General features: G+C 33.0%; 1 protein-coding gene across 2 annotated transcripts in view; it reads right to left on the reverse strand.

Annotated features, from left to right (window-relative positions):
• Positions 1-18,577, reverse strand: part of LOC127703046 (uncharacterized) — a 28,498-nt gene extending 9,921 nt beyond the window's left edge. The window contains exons 1-7 of one of the 2 annotated variants that reach the window (XM_052207436.1): positions 18,478-18,577; positions 10,335-10,412; positions 9,439-9,714; positions 3,851-3,991; positions 3,331-3,456; positions 2,763-2,908; positions 1,122-1,220 (exon numbers count right to left, since the gene is read on the reverse strand). In XM_052207436.1, coding sequence (XP_052063396.1) covers positions 1,122-1,220; positions 2,763-2,908; positions 3,331-3,456; positions 3,851-3,991; positions 9,439-9,714; positions 10,335-10,404 — 858 coding nt within the window. In that variant the 5' untranslated portion in view covers positions 10,405-10,412; positions 18,478-18,577. The remainder of the gene's footprint in view (positions 1-1,121; positions 1,221-2,762; positions 2,909-3,330; positions 3,457-3,850; positions 3,992-9,438; positions 9,715-10,334; positions 10,413-18,477) is intronic. The other variant, XM_052207437.1, reaches the window with a different exon arrangement.
• Positions 18,578-24,362: the final 5,785 nt, after the last annotated feature.

Consider the following 24,362-nt stretch of genomic DNA (forward strand, 5'->3'; position numbering starts at 1 on the left):
CTCAATATATCTATACTAAGCACAAACTCAGAGATGTGCATATTGGTGGCTGTTACTATTTACCTCCCACGTAAATCCACATGTATCGTAACCTATGTGCAAACACTATGTCGATTTCGTTGTGTCCAAATTGAAATTGAAAAAGAAACTACAGAACCGTTATTCCTATTATATTGCATAACAAAAATAATTAATGCACAAGAGCTTAAAAAATGTATAAAATCAAAATAAGATAAAATTCCGCAAAATTTCATGAATGATCTTGGCCGTTAGCGTCATGTCATAACATGATGTCATACGAATGAAAACTCTAACGCTGAATGTTTTCTGTTACGTATATGCCCTAAGTTCGGATAATATTCCATTAAAATGGAGTTTTGAGGTAGGTGTTATTTCATTTTCTATTCAATTGCGTTATTCGCACATTTTTGGATTTCAGCAAGTCAAAATGGCGGCTCACTCCTTAGTTACGACATGTTAACTCTGGATTTGACAGTAAACAGTAGCCAAAGAAAAATAAATGTTTGGGTTAAGAATTGTGAGAATTGAACACATTTTTTCTACTGCTTATTTGAGAAATAATTCATGTAAGACTTAGATTTATATGAAATTTGTAGCTTTTATCTTACAGGGGGTAAAATAGAACAGCCATACACATGGTAATCTTACGTTAGCTTCAGTTTTTAAATTACCATATTTGTCCTATTAGAATCGAAATAATTCATGGAAGCCATAGATTTGTTGAACATTTACACATGGCCTGGGCCGTGATATTTGTTAATTTTATCCCTCGCTAAAGCTCAGGATAAAATTCGAATATCATGGCCCAGGCCATGTGTAAATGTCCAACAAATCTATGGCTTCCATGAATTATTTCTTAAATAAATATACTTTCATATTTGAAAATATTTCTATGAAATAACCCCTGTAATATTTATTATGTTATAATTTTTAATAGTACTATTTCAATGAAATAAGTCAAATTCAGTGAAAAAAAAAGAATAGAAAACTTGCAATATACATAAACACACTTATACCAACATCAGATATATTCACATGAATCAAAATATATAAAATTTTAAAGCTTTAACAGGAATCATTCATGGGAGATATAACATTACCATTTGATTTTGTACTAATGGTATGTGGGTAGAATCATACAACATGCATTCTCTGTAAGGAATTTCTTCTTTGATTTCACTCCAAGTTATAGATTTTTTCTGAAAGATATCATATAAACAATAATCATGCAGTCAGGCAATATAAGCTTCAGTTAACATGCAAAGATATAATTGTACTCTAGAGCTTCCAAATTACAAGTAACTTTTTAACTATTTCCCCAATATTTATTTACTTATTAGTGCAAATTGTTAAAACAATAATTTCAGATCAATTTTAACTGTAAAACATGTGACCTGTATAACAATTTTATTATTTCACATTAACATAATTTTTTTTTAAAAGATGAAGTCTTCTGTTTTAAGGTTAAAATCACAGTTGATCTTTTCTTCCTTTATTCCAACTTTTTATTTTTAATTTTGTTTAATTTTGATCAGACCTGAACATTTTTTTGAACACCAATGTCATTATATTTAACCTAATTTTGGATAATTTTGGCATGAGCATCTAAAGTTTACTTCCAGCAAACTTATAAAAATGAAAATTATTGTTTGAATTGTAAGAAAATAATAAACAGCTGCACCATGAGCGCATGATACGCCCGTCGTCTTGTGTGTGAATTTTTATGCAATAAGCATAAATAGTTTCTGACATACGGCGTGACATGTGAAAAACCCCTTTTTTTTTACAAAAAACTCAATATCTCTAAAATAAAATTTCGAATCAAAACCAAAAAGTATACAGATCTTTAGATTAATATAACTAAGAAGTGTGTAAAATTTTAAGCAATAGTCATAAATCGTTTTTGAGATACGGCGCGACATGTGAAAAACCCCTCCCCCTTTTTTTACAAAATACTCAATAACTCAAAAATAAAATTTTGAATCATCACCAACAAGTATACAGATCTTAAGATTAATATAACTAAGAAGTGTGTAAAGTTTTAAGCAATAATCATAAATTGTTTTTGAGATACGGTGCGACGTGAAAAAAAACACACACCTGTTTTAGTTACTAAGTCCCGTAACTCAAAAAGCTTTAATCTTATTTTCACCAAAAAGTATACAGATCGTTTGACCATCATAAGAAACAACTATGTTAAGTTTCATGAAATTTGGATAAGTCATTCTCAAGTTACGGTGCCACATGTTTACGCCGGACAGACGGACAGACAGACGGACGGACAGACAGACCGACAGACAGACGGACACCGGACATTTGTATACCATAATACGTCCCGTCAAAAATTGACGGGCGTATAAAAATACAACTTTGAGAATTTTCCATCAAATGAAACTGTAAATATCAGCTGCTGAAGACATTATGATGCTCCTTGAGCTCACTTCATAGTACAATGCTAGATAATGTTTTATACTATCAATATGCAAAAATCCTAAAAATCAGTACATATCATGCTGTTTTGAAAAAAAGAATACTTCTTGTAGTATGCAGTGGGGTTGCACACATATATGCCATGCAAATTCCTTCCAATGGTTATGAACACACAATTTTTATTATAGAATATAACATGAAATTTGTTTTTAAATTGTGAATTGACTAAAAACAGAAACTTCAAACAAAGCATTTTTCATAAAGCAAGTACGAAAATACACATATTTTTTTTATCCCTGAAAGTCACTTACTCGAGTTGTTGGTGGTTTTGGATATGGTTGCCATGCTCTCTGTCGTAATGCAATTAGGTTCGTCAAACTGACAAGAACCAATTTATCTTGCTGTTTCTTCTCTTTCAACACCTCCTCTATGTGTCGGAAACAGCTATCAATATATTCTGAAATTTTATTTGGACAAAACAGTCAAACATGCACAAGTACGTATTTAATATGCCCTATGGTGTAATTAAAAAAAAGCTGAAGTATGAAGGGTGGATGACTTTTATTTCCTTGAAAAGAAGTATTCAGTGGTTTTTTTTACTACACTGTAGACCCTAATAATTGCTGTTGTTTGGTTTGATACAGGGTGATATTTTGTACATTAATTTTTTCATTAAATAAAGAAGTGTTTCAAGAGTTCTATTCTTGATATCTTCATCGTGAATTCATGAATTAGAAAAGAGCATGAAACATATAATTTGTGTATTTAAAAAAATCTTAACGCTTGTGCACGAATATGCAAATATAAAATGCAGAAATCAGATTTTCTAGGCATAGAAATGATTTTTTTCTATCATTTATCTAATGATATAATTCTTACCTTTATTAATGAGTTCTAAATGTGGACAATGAGCTGCCAGCAGATCACGGAGATGTAAACAATCATTGGCAGATAAAGTGCCTTGTTTTAACTGTGACATCAGGTCACTTATCTTATCCATCAGATCTGAAATGTAATTAGTCATTGTAATCTATCAAATAATGAATTAAGAGATTCACGTCATTAAACAAATAGTTGCTAAAAATATCTGAAATTACAATTTTGATGGAGCATATTTTAACTTTTTCTAACAAAATAAAACAATCATTTTTTTTTATTCTTTTTTAAAAGGTAAATTGAAAAAAGCTCCAAAATCAATCTTTAACTGTTCATGCTGTGATAAGAAATATCAATCAATATTATAACTGCAAGGGCTTTAAATCAATTTTCCACCAAAACCAACATTATAAAATGAAATTAGAACTAAAAAAATTACAAATTCCCAAAATTTTGCTTCATTTTTTCCCCCAATTTTCAAGGAAATACATGAAATACTTATTTGCATCACCCATTCAATTACCTTTGTCATTCTCTTCATCTTGATTAACCTCATTTTTCAGTTCTTTCTCATTTCCATTTTCATCTGATTTTGAAGATCTAAGTGGCCTAGGTTTGGTCAGTTTGACCTTCCTTGGAGCCCTCATTTTTGATATGTCATAAGCTACAATTAAATTCACAAATTAATAACAGATATATTACTATAAGATGACATTATCATCAATGTTTCTCTCATGAACACAATAAAAGAACAGAGTGCCAATGTCCCCCGCATTGCACATATTTTATATTTCCAAGGGGCATAACTCTTTTAAAACAAGAAATGATTGTAACAGGATGCTGTTACGAAGTCTCCCAAACGAAGCTCCCATAATTCGTAATTCCCAGGGTCGCCTGACATTGGGCAAAGTCCAGTGAAAATTGGTTTGGTCCAGTAAAGTTATATGCATTAGTGATGCCTGGGGACTAACCCTGTATATCATTCAAATCATCTTGGCATGACAAACCAGAAAATATATGGTTTAGGGGTGGGGATCTTGACCATTTACAAGATATTAGAACTTTCTCAAATGGCAGGGGGTCGGGATGAACCCTGGGGACTAACCCTGTATATCATTGAAACCATCTTAGCATGACAAACCAGAAAATATATGGTTTAGGGGTGGGGATCTTGACCACTTACAAGAAATTAGAACTTTCTTAAATGGCATGGGGTGGGGGTGACCCCTGGGGACTAACCCTGTATTTCATTTCATGTGCCTTATCATGACAAACCAGAATATATATGGTTTAGGGGTGGGGATCTCGACCATTTACAAGATATTAGAACTTTCTCAAATGGCAGGGTTTTGGGATGACCCCTGGGGACTAACCCTGTATATCATTCAAACCATCTTAGCATGACAAACCAGAATATATATGGCTTAGGGGTGGGGATCTCGACCATTTACAAGGTTTTAGAACTTTCTTAAATGGCAGGGGGTGGGGGTGACCCCTGGGGACTAACCCTGTATTTCATTTAATGGGTTTTATCATTTAGAACATTTTCAATTAAAAAGATTGTGTCTATCACAAACGGTTTTCAATTTATAATCATTTGAAAATTAAAAAAAATAAAATCCCATAGGGTTCTATAGTAAAACCCTCTTTTCTTTTTGCCCCTCAAAGTACCCCTTTATAAACCCCATTGCACAAACAAAACCCTGATTGCACCACTAGACATGTTAGTCTAACATATTGTGAAACCCTAAGTTAATCTGACAAGTGGTTTTGGAGAACGGGTGCGGACAAGTTCAAATTTAAAAGCAGCGGAAGAGGAAGAGGAAGAAGAACTAGAATTGCTATTGCGAGCAATAGCGGAGGATGTCACCCTGTACTGGACATTGTCACAGTAGCAGCAACCATTTTGAGTGTACCAAAGTCAATGTCTTTGATCTCGATTTTTGTATACAATAGAAGCACGTTAAATTATATATTTTTTTCTTCTAGCATATTCTAGAAGATGTTTTGCAGTACAGATTTGTATTTGATCGTATGCACATACTCTTGATTACAAAATTTTGCCTCAAATTTACAAGGTGTTTTATGTTGGGTTTTTTTTTGCTGATTTCATGGCAACGGCGGCCATTTTGAAAATTCCAAAGACAAATAGCAACCCTGCACTTCTCAGTTGACATTTCTGTGAAGTTTTATCTAGTTTGGAGCATTTCGAAATTTTTGAACATTTTTGAATTTGTGCTGTTTCCATGGTAACAGTGACCGATTCTAAAATTTCAAAGACAGATGCCACTTTGGCAGATGACAAGGAATATACCATGAAAGAATCATGGAATTTGACCTACCATTTTAAGTGAGTAAATGCTACTTTTAAGAATTTCCCATAGGGGCTAATGGTAATTGTTTCTTCAGTTTCCATGGTAATGGCAGCCATTTTGGAATTTCTAAATATGGTCAACACATCTTGGAATGCCAGGCTACATTCCACTAAAGTTTCATCCAGTTGTGTCTCATAATGAAAGATTTAATGGATTTGCAATTTTTATTTTTTTTTCACATTTTTTCTGTTTCCATAGTAACGGCAGCCATTTTTTAGTTCCAAAGTTGCACTGCAACTCGAAAGTCATGAATCCTTGTTATAGTGCCCCATCATTTAGATTGGTTCCTTTGGCTCCGAGAAAACGGGCGGACAAAATTAGGTGGAAGAAAAATAATAATAACTAGATTTGCCATTGCAAGCAATAGCGGATGTCACCCTGCCCCCCATTGCCACTAAGCGGCAGCCATTTGGAAACATTTTAAACAGTGCATGCACATAAATATATTGCTTTACATCTTTCTATAAATTTTCAGAACATTGAGAGCATTTTGAAATTAATGACATTTTTTCTGTTTCAATGGCAACAGGAGACATTCTGGAAATTCCAATGTCAAAAGTCTCATCTTTTCTTGCCAGTTAACATTAATATTAAGTTTCAGTAAATTTGGAGCATTCTGAAATTTTTAGACATTTTTGAATTTGTGCCGTTTCGATGGCAACAGTGATCGTTTCGAAAATTTCAAAGATGGATGCCATATTGGCACATGACAGGGAACATTCCATGAAAGAATCAATGTATTTGACCTACCATTTTAAGTGAGTAAATGCTACTTAAAGAATTTTCCCATAGGGTCCAGTGTTAAAACTTTGTCTCCGGTTTCCATGGCAACAGTGGCCATTTTGGAAATTCCAAAGTCAAATCACACATTTACATCTGCCAACTAACATTTCTGTAAAGTTTCATTAAGTTTGGAACACTTTCCTATTTTTCCCATTTGTGCTGTTTCCATGGTAACGGTGGCCATTTTAAAAATTCCGAAAATGTCCTGCACAACTTTAGATGGTGGACCTCATTATGTTAACCATTCAATAGGATTGGTCCACTAAACTCTCAGAAACCCTTGGGACAAAATAGGTGGAAGAAAAATAATAATAACTAGATTTGTAATTGCTAGCAATAACGGATGGCACCCTTCTCCCATTGCCAGGCGAGCGGCAGCCATTTAGAAAATTCTAAAGTCAAAGAGTGCATCTAAACCTGCAAATTATCATTTTTGTTAAGTTTCATTAAGTTTGGAGCATTTTGAACTTTTAGAAATTTTTGCTGTTTCCATGGTTTCAGCGGCCATTTTGAAAATTCCAACTTCAAAATGCAAGTCTGCCCATGCAAGTTACTATTTCTGTGAAGTTTCATCCAGTTTGCAGCATTTTCATTTTTTTGGAAATTTTGGATATTTTTGCTGTTTCCATGGTTACAGTAGATAATTCCAAAATTCTAAAAGCAGACATCTCATTGCCTCATGTTATGTTATATATCAATACAGTTTCATTGACTTTGGTGAAATACTCTTTTAAGAAAATGCTGATTTTATGCATTTTCCCATAGGGTCAATGTAAAACTTGCCCCCAGTTTCCATGACAACGGCGGCCATTTTGGACTATCCAAATATTGTCTTGACATCTTAGCATACTGGGTAACATTTTCATAAAGTTTCATCCAGTTTGTTCTTATAATGAAAGAGTTAGAATTTTTTATATTTAAGCTGTTTCCATGGTAACGGCAGCCATTTTGAAAATTCCAAAGTCAAACTGCAAATCAGCACATGCCAGTTACCATTCCTGTGGAGTTTCTTCCAGTTTGGAACACTTTAATTTTTTACGCATTTTTGCTGTTTCCATGGAAACGGCGGCCATCTTTTACCATTCCATACCAAGGTGCACAACTTCAGATGGGGATCCTCATTATAGTTGAGTTCCATCAACATTGGTCCGTTCAATTCTGAGAACTAGCGCGGACAAAAAGTGTGGAAGAAAAATAAGAAAAAAAAGAAACGTAGAATAACAATATGTCACCCCAACTCTGTTGAGGGTGCCATAAAAAGAAACGGAGGAAAAGCAATATGTCACCCGACATTGTCGATCGGGTGACATAATAATAGGGAAAAAAAAACAGAGGAAAAGCAATATGTCACCCGACATTGTCGATCGGGTGACATAATAATAATAATAATAACTGAGCAAAAACAATAAGTCTTCCCAAACTTCGTTTGGGAGACTTAAAAAGTCGATCGGCCACAATTATAGAACTTGTCCAAGATATTGCTAATATTAACCTATAGTATAAGTTTTATAAAAATCTGGAAAGAATTGTACCCGTGAGAGTGCTAATGAGGCCATTTTTCATAGATTTAATATTTCCAAGGGCGTAACTCTTTAAAAAAAGGTCAATCGGTCACCATTATAGAACTTGTCCTATTGCTGATATTAACCTTTAGTATAAGTTTTATAAAAATCTGGTACCTGTGAGAGCGCTATCAAGACCGGATGGACAGACACACACACACGCAACGCGTTACACGGGGGACAAAAAAGTGCAAGTTCTAAGCTTTGAAATTATTTCAAAATTTTTATCTTATATACCTGTATATTAAAACAATTATAAATTTTTGTCCAACCAGACACTGTCCTAATTTTTACATGGTACTTTCTGTCCATTTACAATGCCTAATATTATTAATTCGTATTTTTTAACTAATTTGATTCGTTCAGAGATAGTCACATGTTAAACTATATTTTCGAAGGTAGAGAGAAAACGGCGGATAGCAAAAAGCATATTGCACAGCAAAAAGCATATTGCACGGTTATTTTTAGAATATCTAAAAACCGATATACTTTGTGACGTCATGTAATGAATTTCATGATATTGTTAAAAGGTTTATAAAAAAATATCTATGATCGATTATTTGAAGAAAAAAATCTTCATATACATAAGATGTAAAAAAAAATGTAAATGAAATAACAACTTTTATGTTGTTATTGTCTAGGAGACAATATGATATCTATAAAATTCCAACAAAATCAAAAAATCAAATCAGGATTTTGATACAAATATGGTCGGAAATTAATAATATAACAATTATAGCCTATTGATGAGGTCAATACAGGATATATCGACCCAAAGAAGTATATCGACCTCGGACTTCGTCCTCAGTCAATATACTTCTTTCAGGTCAATATATCCTTGTATCGACCTCATACAAAGGCTATAATTGTATAATACTACAAAAATTGATTGAAATATGACAATGTGTATTACTTCAGCAGTATTTATTATGCTATTGACATCATAATTTTCTATTTTATAAATACAGAACAGAAATAAGCAGAATTGTTAACCATTCAGATAAATATCTTTTCTACCTTTTTAAGAAAATATTAGACCGTATATTGGGAAATTTTCATGTGGGTCTAATTTTGGTTATTTTCATAGTAGACATTTTACAGCGAAATTTACCCTATTAATACATTTCTCTGGTATTTGAATTCATTGTTTAAGATTATAACATGTGAATAATGAACAGAGCGAATAATTAACTGTCCTGTCCAAGGTCAAAATTGTGAGAAAAAAAAACTTGACATGAAAAATAACCTGATATATGATATTTTTTATTTTTAGTTCAGTGGGTCTCATCTATCATTAAAGGATCTTTCTTTTATTCTTTAAAACAAATATGTATGAAATTAATAAATCTGACAAAGATAAACATGATAAAGGGCCAAACTAGAAAAATTACTTGTGTTGGAATTCATATCCTCAGGATTGCTGCAAATGGAACTGGTTTCTGAACTTCGTCTACTTGAAAGGTAACAGTTTCTGTTCTGATCATATGTCATGTTGATGTTTTTTGTAATCAAAATATCAGATGAATCAGATGATGTAGTTTGACATTCAATATAATCCCCCCTGATGTCATAGTTTTCTTCCTGTAGTAATGTATCATGGGAAGATCTAGGTACAGGGAAGTCATCAGTGCTGAATGTTTTCACTGGAATATTATTCTGATTCAAGTCTGAAAATAGATATTATGTTAATAATTGCAATTGTTTTGTCAATAATTGCTTTACTGTATCTGGCTAAGAAGCTATACAATATGGACCAGAGTCAGGTGGTAACTAGACCTGCTTTCGCCTTTGACGACACAAGTAAAAAATATGCTTTTCAAACTTGAATTCATACATACAGGACCATACAGAGCATTGTTCAGCAAAATCTTTAATTATTAGAGATATATTTTCAAAGCATTGTTCTAAATTAATGTCTTGTGAAATAAATCAAAATGGAAAAATAACCACTACTGATTCTTACATGGAGTGTTACTCAACTTCCCCTTACATGTATATGATAATATAATGACTTTACTTAGCAAGGGGAGTCTGTCTCTGTCTCTTGGGTGATTTATTCAACTGGTCAAAGGATTGAAAGATCTGAAAGACCATGACTTTCCCATAATTTCACTTGTTCCTAGTAGTAATAATTTGAAAGGAATTACAGTAAATGATACAACATAGGACACGGAAGCAAGTAAACTGTATGGTTCTGCCAGACATGATTATTTGTTAAAACTACTCCACAGCTGTTACATACAATGTACATTACTTAATCCTTTTGTTTGAAAAAAATTTGACTAACCTTTTGTTCTTGGTCTTGGCTTTGTCAATTTAAGTTTCCTAGGAGCCTTTAACCTTGAAGTGTCATCCATTTCTGATTCTAAAATATATGGAAAAAAATGTCTTTTATATATTTCATTTAGTGCAAAATTATTGCAAAATTATTGAATAAAAATGTTATGATATGAATAGATGTACATGTACACCATAATAAGATGTAAACATTAAACAAATCACCATCAGATACCATGGGAACTACTTTCTCCAATGCTTAACAATTCTAAATTCAGTTGCATATAGTAAAATCTAGGCTTAGGAGGTAAACTTCTAGATAAACCCATGTGCCCATCCTTTGTGTGATATAGTAAAATCTAGGCTTTAGGAGGTAAACTTCTAGATAAACCCCTGTGTCCATCCTTTGTGTGATACATGTATAGTAAAATCTAGGCTTTAGGAGGTAAACTTCTAGATAAACCCCTGTGCCCACCCTTTGTGTGATATAGTAAAATCTAGGCTTTAGGAGGTAAACTTCTAGAAAAACCCCTGTGCCCACCCTTTATGTGATATAGTAAAATCTAGGCTTTAGGAGGTAAACTTCTAGATAAACCCCTGTGCCCACCCTTTGTGTGATATAGTAAAATCTAGGCTTTAGGAGGTAAACTTCTAAATAAACCCCTGTGCCCATCCTTTGTGTGATATAGTAAAATCTAGGCTTTAGGAGGTAAACTTCTAGAAAAACCCCTGTGCCCATCCTTTGTGTGATATAGTTAAATCTAGGCTTTAGGTGGTAAACTTCTAGATAAACCCCTGTGCCCACCCTTTGGGTGATTTAGTAAAATCTAGGCTTTAGGAGGTAAACTTCTAGATAAACCCCTTGTGCCCATCCTTTGTGTGATATAGTAAAATCTAGGCTTAAGGAGGTAATTTCTAGATAAACCCCTGTGCCCATCCTTTGTGTGATATAGTAAAATCTAGGCTTTAGGAGGTAAACTTTTAGATAAACCCCTGTGCCCACCCATTGTGTGATATAGTAAAATCTAGGCTTTAGGAGGTAAACTTCTAGATAAACCCCTGTGCCCACCCTTTGTGTGATATAGTAAAATCTAGGCTTAAGGAGGTAAACTTCTAGATAAACCCCTGTGCCCACCCTTTGTGTGATATAGTAAAATCTAGGCTTTAGGAGGTAAACTTCTAGATAAACCCCTGTGCCCACCCTTTGTGTGATATAGTAAAATCTAGGCTTAAGGAGGTAATTTCTAGATAAACCCCTGTGCCCATCCTTTGTGTGATATAGTAAAATCTTGGCTTTAGGAGGTAAACTTCTAGATAAACCCCTGTGCCCATCCTTTGTGTGAACATGTCATTCTTTCTTTCATAATAAATAATCAACACACTATAATTTGAATAAGAGTGCACACGCTGAAATGTCTCGACTCCTATACTGAACATTGATTTTATGTTGATAGTCGCAATATAAAGTTTTACTACAAGTATCACATTAAAATTTATGATCCAAGAAAATGAGGTCAAGGTCAGATAAACCAAGCTGGAAATACATATACACCTTTAATACAATCATTCCATACACCGATTATAGATAACCTATTGCTTATACATTGTAATATAAAAGAAACAGACTAAACCATGGAAATTTCATATTGACAAATGAACCATGAAAATGAGGTCAAGGTCAGATGAACCCTGCCAGACAGACATGTACACCTTAAAATCATTCCATGCATCAAATATAGTTGACCTATTACTTATAGTATCTAAGAAACAAAGTTAACCAGGAAAACTGAATATTGACCAATGAACCATGAAAATGAGGTGAAGGTCAGATGATACCTGCCAGGCAAACATATACACCTTACAATCATTTTATACACCAAACATAGTTGACCTATTGCTTAACGTTTAAGAAAAACAGACCAAAACACAAAAACTTAACATTGAGCAATGAACCATGAAAATGAGGTCAAGGTCAAATAAAACCTGGCAGACTGACATGTACATTGTAAAATATTTCCATACACCAAATATAGTTGACCTATTGCAAACAGTATTAGAAAAACAAACCAAAACACAAAAACTTTACATTGAGCAATGAACCATGAAAATGAGGTTAAGGTCAAATAAAACCTGCAAGGCTGACATGTACATTGTAAAATATTTCCATACACCAAATATAGTTGACCTATTGCATACAATATTAGAAAACAGACCAAAACACAAAAACTTAACCTTGTTCACTGATCCATACAATGAGGTCAAGGTCAAGTGAAAACTGTCCGACAGACATGAGGACCTTGCAAGGTACGCACAAACCAAATATAGTTATTCTAGAGAAATTAAAATTACAAAAAATCTGAAACTTTTTTTTTCAAGTATTCACTGAACCATGAAAATGAGGTCAAGGACAATGGACATATGACAGACGGAAACTTCATATCATAAGGCATCTATATACAAAGTATGAAGCATCCAGGTCTTAAACCTTCTGAAATATTAAGATTTTAAGAAGTTAGCTAACGCCACCGCCGGATCACTATCCTTATGTCAAGCTTTCCGCGACAAAAGTCTCAGGCTCAACAAAAATGAGTAAAGCTTTTGTTTCAGTCGTATTTCTACAAATCGTTGGTTTAATTCGACTGGATAGATTGATTGATTGGTATTTAACACCACTTTCAGCACTATTGTGCTATTTTGTGGCAGTCAGTTTTTAATTGTGAAGGAAGCCGAAGTGCCAGGAGAGAACCATGACCTTCGGTAGGAAAACTGACAATCCTTATATATATATAATTAGTCAAGGAAGATTGGAGTAGAGCAAACCTGCCACGTGTGGGATTCAAACTCACAACCTCAGAGTTGACAGACTAGTGATACAGTAGCTATAGTTGGCTACTGGTACTTAGACCTCTCAGCCACCAGACTGGATAGAAGTTTACTGCCTAAATTGGTCCCCCAGAAATTGTGAATCCACCCTATTCTTCCACATTTAGTACTATCTTAAGTAGTAAAATCAAAACAGAAGTTTGATAAATTGCTTTCCTACAAGCACTCACAAGTTGAAATTATAGTAAAACATTTTTAAGTGATCATTATCAATTTGTCCTTACGAAACACCTATTAAACAAGAAGTCAAGTTCTGTTTTACTCACAGGCACTTAGAGCATTGAACCCTTTCTTTTATACTTAATTTTCATGTTTAAATTTGTTTTTAGTAAATTAAAATTAATTATTACATTGGTTGCAATGAATTACATTGATTTCCCAGTGAAATAAAAACCGATAATTTCACATGTGAAATAAACGTGGTTATTTCACTCCTCTGACGTCATACAACAATAGGCGTTGTCAAGACGTTGAAAACGTCGGATCAAAACAAATTGTGAATGCGTAGAAAACGATATAGTTCCTTACATTTTCTACTTTAATTTCATAAAAAAAGCCATTTGCCAATGTAATAAAAAGAATAACTAATCAAAGAATTCAAATATCGAAAAATATTCAACTCGTGACCGAACAACACTGATAATTAACTCATGCGCTACGCGCATTCGTGAATTAATGTGTTGTTCGGTCACTCGTTGAATATTTTTCTCTATTTGAATTCTTCGATTAGTTATTCTATAAATATAAAATTGTTTTTTGGTTATTTTATGTGTTCTTGTTGCTATTTATACAATCTTACAATAACAGCAGTGATATACATGTTTTCCTTCTATTCTTATGTGAAAAATGTGAATAGACGGAAAGCATATATCAACTACTGTTCATGCTGTTATTGACAGATCATATAAATAGAAGCAAGAACACATCAATTAAATAAAAATAACATGAACTTAACAAACAAAAATTAACAGATGCACCATGATTCAAACAATATGTCAAAGATAAAGGGTTTCACTTTATAGTAACTTGTGCTGCTTTGGGTTTAGAGTAGTGCATAAGAAAATCATTTTTATTATCAAAAGAAGGGTACAATGTCCTAACAGGAAAAGGATAAGTCTAGTATCATATTGCCATGATATTGGTATTCAAAGTTCTACCAAGCGACAATCGAGTATTAGAGTACTTGTAGACATCTATAAATTTTAGTAAAATTGAATTCTGTGAGCCAAAATTTATTACAATGGCTCACTGAGCAGCTGAGCTAAAAAACTAGAGGCTCTCAAGAGCCTGTGTCGCTCACCTGTATTTACTGATGCTTTGGAAATCATGTAAAATAAGGTTAAAATCATAATTAATAGTATTAGATATTAGATATTATAATGATATCTAAGATAATAACAAAAAACTGTAAAATTTCTGTAAAATTACTAACTCAGGGGCAGCAACCCAACAACGGGTTGTCGGATTCGTCTGAAAATTTCAGGGCAGATAAATCTAAATCTGATGAACATTTTTGCCACCTGTCAGATTTGTTCTAAATGCTTTAGTTTCAGAGATATAAACCAAAAACTGCATTTTACCCCTATGTTCTATTTTTAACCAAGTCGGCCATGATGGTTGGAAGGCGGGGTCATTGGACAAATTTTTTAAACTAGATACCCTTATAATGATTATGGCCAAGTATTGTTAAATTTGTCTCAGTAGTTTCAGAGAAGCAGAAGATTTTTGTAAAAGATTACAAAAATTTACGAAAAATTGTTAAAAATTGACTATAAAGGGCAATAACTCCTAAAGGGGTCAACTGACAATTTTGGTCATGGCGACTTATTTGTAGATCTTACTTTGCTGAACATTATTGCTGTTTACAGTTTATCTCTATCTATAATAATATTCAAGATAACCAAAAACTGCAAAATTTCCTTAAAAATACCAATTCAGGGGCAGCAACCCAACAACAGGTTGTCAGATTTGTCTGAAAATTTCAGGGCAGATAGATCTTGACCTGATAATCAGTTTTACCTTTAACAGATTTACTCTTAATGCTTTGGTTTCAGAGATATAAGCCAAAATCTTCATTTTACCCCTATGTTCTATTTTAAGCCATGGCAGCCATCTTGGTTGGTTGGCGGGGTCATCGGACACATTTTTTAAACTAGATACCCTAATGATGATTGTGGCCAAGTTTGGTTAAATTTGGCCTAGTGGTTTCAGAGGAGAAGATTTTTGTAAAAAGCTAACGACGACGGACGATGACGGACGCCAAGTGATGAGAAAAGCTCACTTGGCCCTTTGGGCCAGGTGAGCTAAAAAAAGAGGGGGGGAGGGGGGAGGGGGATGGAACTACAAAACATAATCTGTAACCAATTAAAGTGTCTTTGCATCATTTGGTGCATACATGACCAGGATGAATAGTTTGTTTGTGAATAGGGATAACTATTGTATCTGTATGCAGCCTTGCTCTCATCCTATTATTTTTATGTGAAATTAACTCAGAGCTTGACTTTGTAGAACATTGTCCAGTTTCCTTTAGTATTTAGTATTACAGTTCATATTTATAAGACACTTAGTTGGCTTTTCATATATTAATTATTCAAATTAGGTATTGCCTTTTTGTGGTGATGTGGCTTTAAGCAATCACCAATCAATCAATCAATCAATATTAACATTAAATCAGTCACATAATATTTGAATTAAATAAAAGAAGAATGTGTCTGAGGACATGAATACCCCCGCTCATGTGTTGCAATTTTTCAATTAAAAAGGGCATACCTCTATATCGATAAATGACTCACTGCCCAAATTAGTATGTCTGCCTGTTGTGGTTCTCAGAATTGTGTACAAGTTTCATAAAATTTGCATCTTGCAAACTTAAGTCAGAGCATGGACACGAAAATGGGACAGATGGAAGGATGGTCAATTGTAACACTTTATGCCCCCACAACCAAGGCAGGGGCATAAAAAGGTGAGGGTAATCCTACTAACTCCATTTATCAAAAAATGTTTAAAATCCTGTTTATACCTTTTTTTTTTGGTAAATAACACTGTTAAGGTAAAGAATAAATTTTGTAAGAAAATAAAACATCTTTATCTTATCCTAAATAGGGAATTGCTTAATAGCATAGAGTGTAAATTCTTTGTTGTTAGACCATTAAAAAAAACTTCATGTTAAAATATTTCAAAAGTTTATCTTAATCCCTTATCCAGAATAAAAAGAAATGAGTGTCTAATTATGACATTTTTGATACATGTATTACATATCAAAGTATAGATTTTTAAAAAATACTTGAAATTATAAAGAATTTGATACTGGTACATATCGACACAAATTCACAGTTAGCAGTCATCTGTTGGTAGTTGTACTGTGCAGGTTTTTTCATTGTGTGTTTTATGGTCTAGATTGGCAATGGGGGAGTGTGTGTGCATATCAAACTTGTAAACCCATAACATTTTGTGCCTCGCCCTGTACTAAGTCAAGCTATCTGAAATAAATCAGTTGTTCACATATACAATAGCTATAAATATGTTCTGAGACAACCAACATATCCACTCTTACTTATTCTTTCAATTACTGAAGATTCATATATATTTTTGTCTAATTTGAATTAAATATCAGTTTTCAGAGTGTGCCTTCATCTGCTTTATTCACTCGAAAGGTAATATGAATGACCAAATGTGGAAACCATTGATGAAATCATCTGTACAGTATCAATACTTGTGTTTAGAATTCATCAACAAGATTGATTATTGGTTATATGAATTGCTGTCCAACTGAATGATTGTCAAGAAATATTTGCGACTGAAGGTTAAGCAAACAACGATCAATCTGACTGATTGTGCGATAAGTCCCAGGACTATCCCTCAACATATATATATCATAGTGTCCGAGAACCTAGTTAATTGGGATCATTGTTTAGTTTTGCTATTTACATATTACTGTACATCTTATCTATGCAGTGTTTTGTAGACTGATGGTTTATTTTGCTTGTTTTTCGTCAACTTATCATTATGAGTTGTAATTACCCCTTTGGTATTAGCCGCCTCCTTTTATTTCGAACCAAATGAAAATTTTCCAAATCAGTCAATGTAGTTTATTCACTGGTACCTTTAAATTTCTTCTAAGAAAAATCCATCACTCATTGATTAATTTACCTGAGTAAAAAATTATCTTTTAAATAGATGAAATTTTCATCATGAAAATACATGTTTCAACTCACAAAACTGCATGTGATGTTGTATTTATTAAATATCAATAATATATTTTCAATCTGTTCAGGGTAAACACTGATTTAATCATAAAAAGTTGATTTCTGACCAAAATTTTAGCATTTTTCCTATTAAAATTTGCATTTTTTGGTTATTGTTCAGTTATAGACTACATTTAAGAAGGCCTTAATTTAAACATCATCATTTTCCAGTTTTTATATGTCAAACACATCCCCTGTTTAGAAGATATTTTTTTTACTCAGGTAAATTAATCAATGAGTGATGAATTTCTCTTAGAAGAAATTTAAAGGTCCCAGTGAATAAACTGCACAGAGAACAATAGCTATTGTGTTTATTCAATGGGAAAAAAGAACTGACAAAAGTTTAAAAAGATTGACCAATAGGAGATGACACTGCGGAAAAGTTTCATTTGGTTCACAATAATCAGTCAAGGGTACCTATAACTTAAACAAGTTATTACAGAAAATAACAGGCATACGTTTATTTCCTCCTGTCATGAATTATGTTGAAATAACATATGTGTGTTATTGTACAAAGAAACAATGTCTGTAATAACGCTTTTCAGTTTAAGTTATCACAGACATTTTCGTTGGGTGAAACTTTCAAATTTACCAGTTTGTTTTGTTATTAAGATATCCTGTAAGCCTGACCTTAAAAGGATGTTAATACTGAGGTTAATAAAGATTTATTAGGTCCCAGGTTAAAAGCATTAAACTGGTCCATGGTGTGCTAATGTTGACATGAATAGTGTTCACATATCATTGCCACATGGAGTGATTTTAATTATAAATATAAGCAGACATGAACAAATTTTAATAAAAAAAAAAACACGAAAAAACAATCATTCCGTCTAGTTAACATAGCGCAAAATATGTTTTCATTCAACTTTCCGTTCTACAAGAAACAAAGATGAAGAATACACCTGGGTGGCCGAGATGATAGTTTTGTGTAAAAGATGGCGCGAGGCTAGGTCCCAGAATTTTGTTTCTGTGAAAATTTCTGCAGATAAATTAGAATAGATATATTTGCAAAAAATAGATTTATACCTTAATGTTTACAGTCGGTGGTCATTAAAACAATAGACAGTTTGGTAATCTGAGTGGCCGCTCCTTTTCTGTAACAGTTTGCAGACTTTTTCGGGAAAATTTCTAAATTTAAAACCAAAGCCGGCGACAGGTGGATAACGAGGAAAAACGGATGTGAAAATACACCAAATTATTCAATGTATCCGTACAATGATAATAAGTATTATTGCTAGTTATTTTGTAGCTGCATCGGTCCTTACGATAATTTTTGACAATTTGCAGACCACAGCTATCGCAAATTGACAAAAAATACTTCTGAAAGTGAGAAGCGAAAAAAAAAAAAGAAGCTTTTAGCCAACTAGTAGAGAGTCAGTGACTGCAGTAGCGTATACAGAACTTTTCATAAGGGGGGGAGGGGGGCGCTGACTGACCTAAGGGGGGCCGCTCCAGTCATGCTTCAGTGATTCCCTATATAATCAACCAAATTTTTCCCACGAAAGGGGGGGCCCGGGCCCCCCAGCCCCCCACCCCCCCACCTGGATCCGCCTACGGACTGTGTCCTTTATAATAAGTTTTGTTTGCAATTACCCCATAGCCCATCCCCGGCTCCAACGACAGTGTATAATTGTGAACACTATAACTAATAAGAAAATTAAGTTAAACAATACTGTAATAACTATAATTCAAATTAAGTACCTGTATATGAACCGACACAAGTATGTTAAAGATGTGGGTGTGCTCTGTAGACCTGTAAAATCGTTAACTACTGTCAAGGGTTTATTAAAATACAAATCCTTGCTCCCTGTGTACTATGATGAGTGGCTACCATGTCACTGCAGTGGTATGGGTCAAGTCTAATATTAAGTTGATGGAATGAAATTTCATCCGGGTAGTAATAAGCCCGACACAGAGATATGTCAATGGGTCATAAATTACATCTGATAAGATAAACATCCCTTTTATCTAATTATTATGAATGGTGCCATGTAGCTATCATCTTTATGTGCTATAAGTTTTATTAGACACAAGATTTTATTAAGACGGTACACATGTCACAATGATGTTAATCATGCAGATAATATGTGTCAGGACTAATATTTATGAGGGTCTTGATGGGGGTTCCTTCAGTTCTGTATTCTTTAATTTTTAGGCCATTTTTCTCTATTCTTTATACTTTTTTGCCCATTATTCTTTATATTTTAGCACCTCATTATCCTCTATTCTTTATTTTTTTTGGTCCATTTTTCTCTATTCTTTGTATCTTAAAAATTGTGCCCGTTATTCTCTATTATGTTCTGGAAACCCCCATCCACACCCTCATTTATATTGAATTAAGATAGTAACAGATGTATGATGGAGAGCATGCACTGATCAGCTAGTTGTGTTGGCTCTTGCATCATAGGTGTCAATTTAAGGTTTTTTACATTCTTATCACAACTTGCCTGAAAAGCAAGTTTGGGAAAATTTCAAAAATCACTATTTCACTTTCACATGCAATATACAAAATGAATGTACGAATTTATTTGCAACAAGCATAAGCATGCTGTAGAAATCAGAATATATATCACAAATTTGACACAATTATAAACAGCAGAGAACATCACACATTATACAATGATAATTAATAGTATGACATCTTAATTTCCATGCTGACTTCAGATAATAACACAGTTATATAGTCAGAGTTTTATTGGCAGCTTTTCAACAATTAATTTGATTTATAGATTTTTGACCAACAGTAGTATTTTGTTAAATAAAGTTACCTTGCACATCTGTTTACAGGACAAACTAAAACAAAATGGTATTCGTTTTCAACAATGTTCTTTTACACCACAGACATTATCGTAATTCTCTTGGTATGTTCATGTTTCTCCAACATTTGATATTTTTCAAAATTTGTATACAGGTAAATAATTTCCTGTTGAAGAAACATTATTTTTTGGCAATAGGTATTATTGAAATTTACCTGTAAATGGATTTACAGCGAATCGTGCTCAATTTAAATTTTGAATGAAAAATAAAAATTTGAAAAAAAGTCAAAATTGGGAAAAAAACATTTCATCAAAGAGCACCAATATAACAACGAAACTAGTTTTCAATGGTATAACATTATCAACAATATTGGCACTGATGGACAAATACACTACACAATCTTGAAATTATGTACTGGAAAATGCCTTATATTGCTGACATATTGATACGTAGTATTATACAAAAAATTAAAATCTTTAAATTAAGCACAAAGAGTAAAATGTAAATGAGGTAAAGGTCATATGAACCCTGCCAGACAGACATGTCTCTCAAACCGGTGCTAGGGAGCGTCTTAAAATTGCAGGGAGGTGAGAGTTTTTTGCTTCGTGTTGAAGGCATCACTGTGACTTTGAGATGCAGTACAGCAATAAAAGCGCTGTTCCTTTTGCTTTTTGTGTGTGTGTTTTTTTGTTGTTTTTTTTTTTGCTGTGCATGAATTGATTTAGTGTCATGGATGGCTACCCCATATCCTTTGTTTTTCTATGTAAACTTTACAATCATACCATACGCCAAATAAAGTTAGTCTATTGCTTTAATATAATAGTATCTGGGAAACATTTATTGAGGGTGGAAAAAGCAGCTTCTATATGTAATGATCGTTGGGCGGAATAACGGGCCCTCAAAATCCTGGATCAGCATCTATTTAGGATTGATTTTTGACAGCAACTGCATGAACTTTGTATAAGCATATTCAAAATTACAAAATAAGAGCATGAAAGTTATAAATTGTATGAAGTTACAGGAACAAGTTCGGGCGTACAGTCATACGCTTAGAAAAAATATTTATCTTTGATTGGATGAAAAATTGATTATGGTTATTGTGTATATAGTTCAGCTGCCTCTTCTTTTACAACTAAAAAGATTTCATTTAACATTCAAACTCGTGTATTACTAAATGCAACGGCTCAATGAGATCTGCTCATTTGAAATCAATAACAAGCTAAAAATTTAAATGGACGAACCGCCTTATAGAATAAGAAGACAGAGTCCGACTAAAGATGCGGAACGATTGTGTTATTTTTCATTGTAACTCTAAAATTGTTTTTTCTTCTTCTGCAAATATATTTAGTAGTTATAACTGTTTAATATATTTGCCGAAAAAAAACCCATGATTTTTATACGTCGTATATTTGTATCACGTCGTCGTCGTTGTCGTCGTCGTCGTCGGCGTCAGCGTCGTCCGAAGACATTTGGTTCCGGACAATAACTTTAAGTGTATGGATCTCTATGAAATTTAACCAAAAGGTTCAATACCACAAAAGGAAGGTTGGGATTGTTTTTGGGGGTGATGGTCCCAACCGTATAGGAATTAGGGGCCAAAACAAGCATTTTTCTAGTTTCAGGACAATAATTTGTGTATATAAGTATTTTGATTGCTCTGAAATTGTACCACAAAGTTCAATACCACAAGTAGAAGGTTGGGATTCATTTTGGGGGTAATTGCCCAAACCGTTCAGGAATTGGGGGCCAAAAAGGGTCTAAAATAAGCATTTTTCTAGTTTTCAGACAATAACTTGTGTTTAAGTGTATGGATGTCTCTTAATTTGTACCACATTTTACAAATAGAAAATTTCTTCAAAATTAATTTTTTGGGAAAAAGGGGGGGGGGGGGGGGCTGTTCTTTTTTTTTTGGGGGGGGGGCTATTTTTTTTCCTCAAAAGAAAATTCTCTTCATTATTTTTTTTTGGAGGGGGGTAAAAAAAAATTTGGGGGGGATAATAAATTTTATTTTAATTTTTTTTTGGGGGGGTCACTTTTTTTTCCCTCAAAATTTAAGAAATTGTCAATTTTCCAAAGAAAAAAAATGCGGGTCACAATTGTATTGCACAACAGCACATTGTATTGCACAACAGCAATAATTCTTCAATTGAATATAAATTCAAATCATACATATGTTCCTTAGGGTATTTAATTTAAAAATTGTATCCGAAGTTTTGATCCATTGACAAACATGGCCGCCATGGCTAAAAATATAACATAGGGGTCAAATGCAGTTTTTGGCTTATATCTCAGAAACTAAGTCATTTAGAGCAAATCTGACATGTGATAAAAATGTTTAAAAAGTCAAGATCTATCAGCCCTGAAATTTTCAGACAAACCAAACTACCCATTATTGGGTTGCTGCCACTAAATTGGTTATTTTAAGGAAATTTTGCAGTTTTTGGTTATTATCTTGAATTCTATCGGAGATAAAGATAAACTGTAAATATCAAAAATGTTCAGCAAAGTAAGATCTACAAAAAAGTTTAATGACCAAAATTGTCAATTGACTCCTTAAGGAGTTATTGTCCTTTACACTTTTACACAAGTTGTTTATGTTTTTAACTTTAAAAATCTTCTCAAATGAATCTAGTATAAATTTTGTATTTTATTTCCTTGTACGTCAAGAAACATAGACACTATGGCTCAAAAAGAACATATGGGTAGCATGCATTTATTTGCTTTTGGAGAAAATATGACAGATACAATGAACATTTAAATGGCATTTTTAAGCCACTCATTAATATATATTGAAAAGCAAAAATAATCATTGATGAAAGATTTAAGCAAAAAAATAACAGGTGAGCGATTCAGGCTCTTGAGAGCCTCTTGTTTAATATACTATTATAAAATCAAACATTTATAGTGTCCACTATCCATTTTTAATATTGATATTAGACATGGCAATATCCATTCCAAAAATTTATGAATAACGTGACGACTTTTCCTTTCATTGTTGGTGATTTTCCGTCGGCTCCTATCTCTCACTTGGTTCAAAATGCGATGTGTTTACAGTGAAGTCTCGGAGTCAACGAATCTAATATTTTCATTACAAAATATAGTACAGAAGGGATATAGTTATCATAACTTAGTCAAAACTTTAAATAGAGTTTTATTGTGGAAATATGATTCCACGTGCAGGAATTTAAAGTATTATTTCGCATCCAGTTATTTTGCGTTAATATTTTTTAAAAAGGTAGCAAATTAAAATGTTATTGTCCCATTGGTTTGATAGACTTATTGGAAGGTTGTAATTATATTTCTCATTCTGTTCGTCTCGAATATTTGGGGATAAATACCAACTCCCTAATTTATAGTATGGATCAAGAATTCTTTTGTTTTTCTGTATAATTTGTTTTAGGCATTGCACAAGATCATGTCTTCCTGCACTGTCTATATGTTTCAAATCTTAAATGAAATGCAGCAACCCATATTAAGTGTCGGAGAAGTTAATAGTGGAGCGGCGAAGAGGACAATTTTAGAAATTTAAATTACCTAAATGGGATTTTAATAGCTCATTGGAAAGCTGAAATTGTGTACTTTCTTAAAATATGTGTCGTAAATATAAAAACTGGTACAATCTTGCTGTAAATCAAGGTCAAAGGTCATCAATTAAAAAAATCCTATTTTCATCTGGAGAAACAAACCATTGATATTTTTCAAATTAATAACCCATGAAGTAAATTATATAAGTAGTATTATGTATCAATACTTCAGTTCATACTAGATATATTTTTCGATATTTGCAAATGACATCATTACAACGTTTTATTTAATTTTTTGAAGGAAACACGTGTAATTTTACTTTTCAAAACCTATCAAATAACAGTAACAGAATACCTTGATATTTGACCTCGACAAAAAGCATTTCTGGAATACTTTAGAATATAAGTTTTTAAAAGTGTATCCAAAATGCATTGTTGATAAATCAAACAAACTTTGCAGTCATGTAAAATTTCGTTTAAGTTTTCCAGGATTCGACATGTCACTGAGTTTTCATAAAATGAATTTCAACTGTCTCAGTAAATGATAACTTTTCAGATGATGCCAGTTTAATGTTCATTCGACATTACTGCACGAGTGCAAGTGTGTTATTTAACAATTGCAAAAATGGA

Source organism: Mytilus californianus, unplaced genomic scaffold, assembly GCF_021869535.1.
Source record: "Mytilus californianus isolate M0D057914Y unplaced genomic scaffold, xbMytCali1.0.p SCAF_5, whole genome shotgun sequence".
Taxonomy (NCBI): Eukaryota; Metazoa; Mollusca; class Bivalvia; order Mytilida; family Mytilidae; genus Mytilus; species Mytilus californianus.